The sequence below is a fragment of the Monodelphis domestica genome, chromosome 2 (assembly GCF_027887165.1).
Source record: "Monodelphis domestica isolate mMonDom1 chromosome 2, mMonDom1.pri, whole genome shotgun sequence".
In the NCBI taxonomy this organism is placed as follows: Eukaryota; Metazoa; Chordata; class Mammalia; order Didelphimorphia; family Didelphidae; genus Monodelphis; species Monodelphis domestica.
The window spans coordinates 543,538,394-543,540,227 of record NC_077228.1 but is presented as its reverse complement, the minus strand read 5'-3'; the positions used below and the strand labels follow the sequence as shown (position 1 = coordinate 543,540,227).

At 64.6% G+C, this 1,834-nt stretch overlaps 1 protein-coding gene across 1 annotated transcript; it reads left to right on the top strand.

Annotated features, from left to right (window-relative positions):
* The first annotated feature begins 384 nt into the window (after nucleotides 1–384).
* LOC130456980 (keratin-associated protein 4-6-like) lies at nucleotides 385–1,161 on the top strand. The gene has a single exon (XM_056814802.1). It carries the CDS (start codon nucleotides 385–387, stop codon nucleotides 1,159–1,161), a length of 777 nt encoding a protein of 258 aa, XP_056670780.1.
* The last annotated feature ends 673 nt before the right edge of the window (nucleotides 1,162–1,834 follow it).

Below are 1,834 nucleotides of genomic sequence, written 5' to 3'. Positions count from 1 at the left end.
TTTTTGCCCCGGGATACTTTGGATTATCCAGGCACTGGCAACAGGAGTTTCCTGAAGGGAGGAAATGGAGGCCTGAGTGAGGTTGTTTGTGGCTGATGGGCACCTCCTGGGCCACGAGGGCTCCATCCCTAATGACAGGTCTGTGTGCGTCAGTTAGGCAACAACAACAGGGGGGAAAAGGCTCAGGTGCCCCTTGGCACATCCTCCTGGCAGGCGGGTATAAAGGGCCCCCCAGCCAGGAGACCTTCACACACTCACACACACTCACACTCACCCTCTCCCCTGCCAACCCCTCCCAAACAGGCTCAGTCCCTTCCCTGCAACAGACACTCAGTCCCTGCTCTCACCCTTCGCTGCCCAAAGCACCACCCAGAGGCTCCCAGCATGGCACACAGCTGTTTCTCCGGGCCCTGCTTGCCCTCAGCCTCCGCCAACTCCGTCTGCTCCAGTGATGTGAGCCGCAGCAGCAATGTCTGCATGCCCAGCTCGTGCCTGAGGGGCTCCTCCTGGCAACTGGATGACTCCCCAGAGAGCTGCTGTGAGCCCTGCGGCTGCAGCGGCCCTTCCTGCTGCCCAGCCCCATGCTGCCTGCCCACCCCCTGCTTCACCCTTGTGTGCCGACCAGTCTGCTGTGTGCCCGCCTCCTGCCAGCCCTGCCCAGCTGTCTGTGCCCCCTCCTGCTGCCAGTCCACTGGCTGTGGGGCTTCCTGCTGCCAAGCCTGTCCCTGTGCCCCCGTGCAGTCCTGCTGCTGTGAGCCCATCTGCTGCAAGCCCAGCTGCTGTGTGACCTCAGCTTGCCCAGCCCCCTCCTGCTGCCCAGTGCCCTCCTGTTGCCAACCTTCCTGCTGTGTGTCTCTCACCTGCCAGCCAGCATGCAGCCCAGCCACCTGCTGTGTGCCTCTCTCCTGCAAACCCACCTGCTGCACCACCTCCTCCTCCTGCTGCTGCTGTGGCCCCTCTTGCTGCCAGCCAGTGTGCAAACCAGCCACCTGTTGTGTGCCTCTCTCCTGCAAACCCACCTGCTGCACCACCTCCTCTTCTTCCTGCTGCTGTGCCCCCTCCTGCTGCTGCCCCACCTCCTCTGTGTCCCTCATCTGCCGGCCCACCTGCTGCAGACCCTCCTGCTGCTCCACCTCCTGTGGCCAGAAATCCTGCTGTTGAACCCAGGGCTCTGCTCTCTCTCCACCCTGCTCCCCCCTTCACGAGCCTCAGCAGCTGCCCAGCAGCACCCCCAAAGGAGGCCTCCATTTGGTACTCCAGGCCCCCCTGAGTATCTCCCCCACCCTAGGCCTCCCTGGGTCCCCACAAAGCCACTCTGATGCATGGCTGACCCCCTCCTTCTTCCCCAGGCCCCAGCTCAACCTGTGGGACACCCCCCCCACCCGCTTCCCCTGGGCTCCCTCCAGGCTCCCAGCGTGTGGGCACGGCTGGGCAGGGGCTCCCCTGGCAATAAAGTGCATCCGTGACCCTTCCTGGCCTCCCACTCAGGCTCTATCCTTGCCCCGGACTCAAGGGAAGGGGGGACATGGGGGCACCAGCGCGGGTAGTCCACGAGGCCGTAGCGATGGGGCACAGCCTGCCCTTGCTTCTCGCCAGTCACTTGTGCAGCCCCAGGACTCTAGTGTCAGCGAGAGGCTTTAGCCACTCAGCACAAACACCTGTGGGGAACCCTGGGGTCCTGGGGGGGCCTCTCCCCTCAGGCTGGCTCCCCTCCCTGCCCGTCCCCTGCTTCTCTCCCAGGGCCTTCAGCAAGTAGGAGGGGGACTCTGGGACCTCCGGGCGCCACACGGAGCCCCCCTTTGGCTGCTCTCAACACCTGCCCTCCCGGAGGCCC

Bases quoted from the DNA above. Each gene is read 5' to 3' on its own strand.
- LOC130456980 (XM_056814802.1), top strand. From the start codon at position 385: ATGGCACACAGCTGTTTCTCCGGGCCCTGCTTGCCCTCAGCCTCCGCC.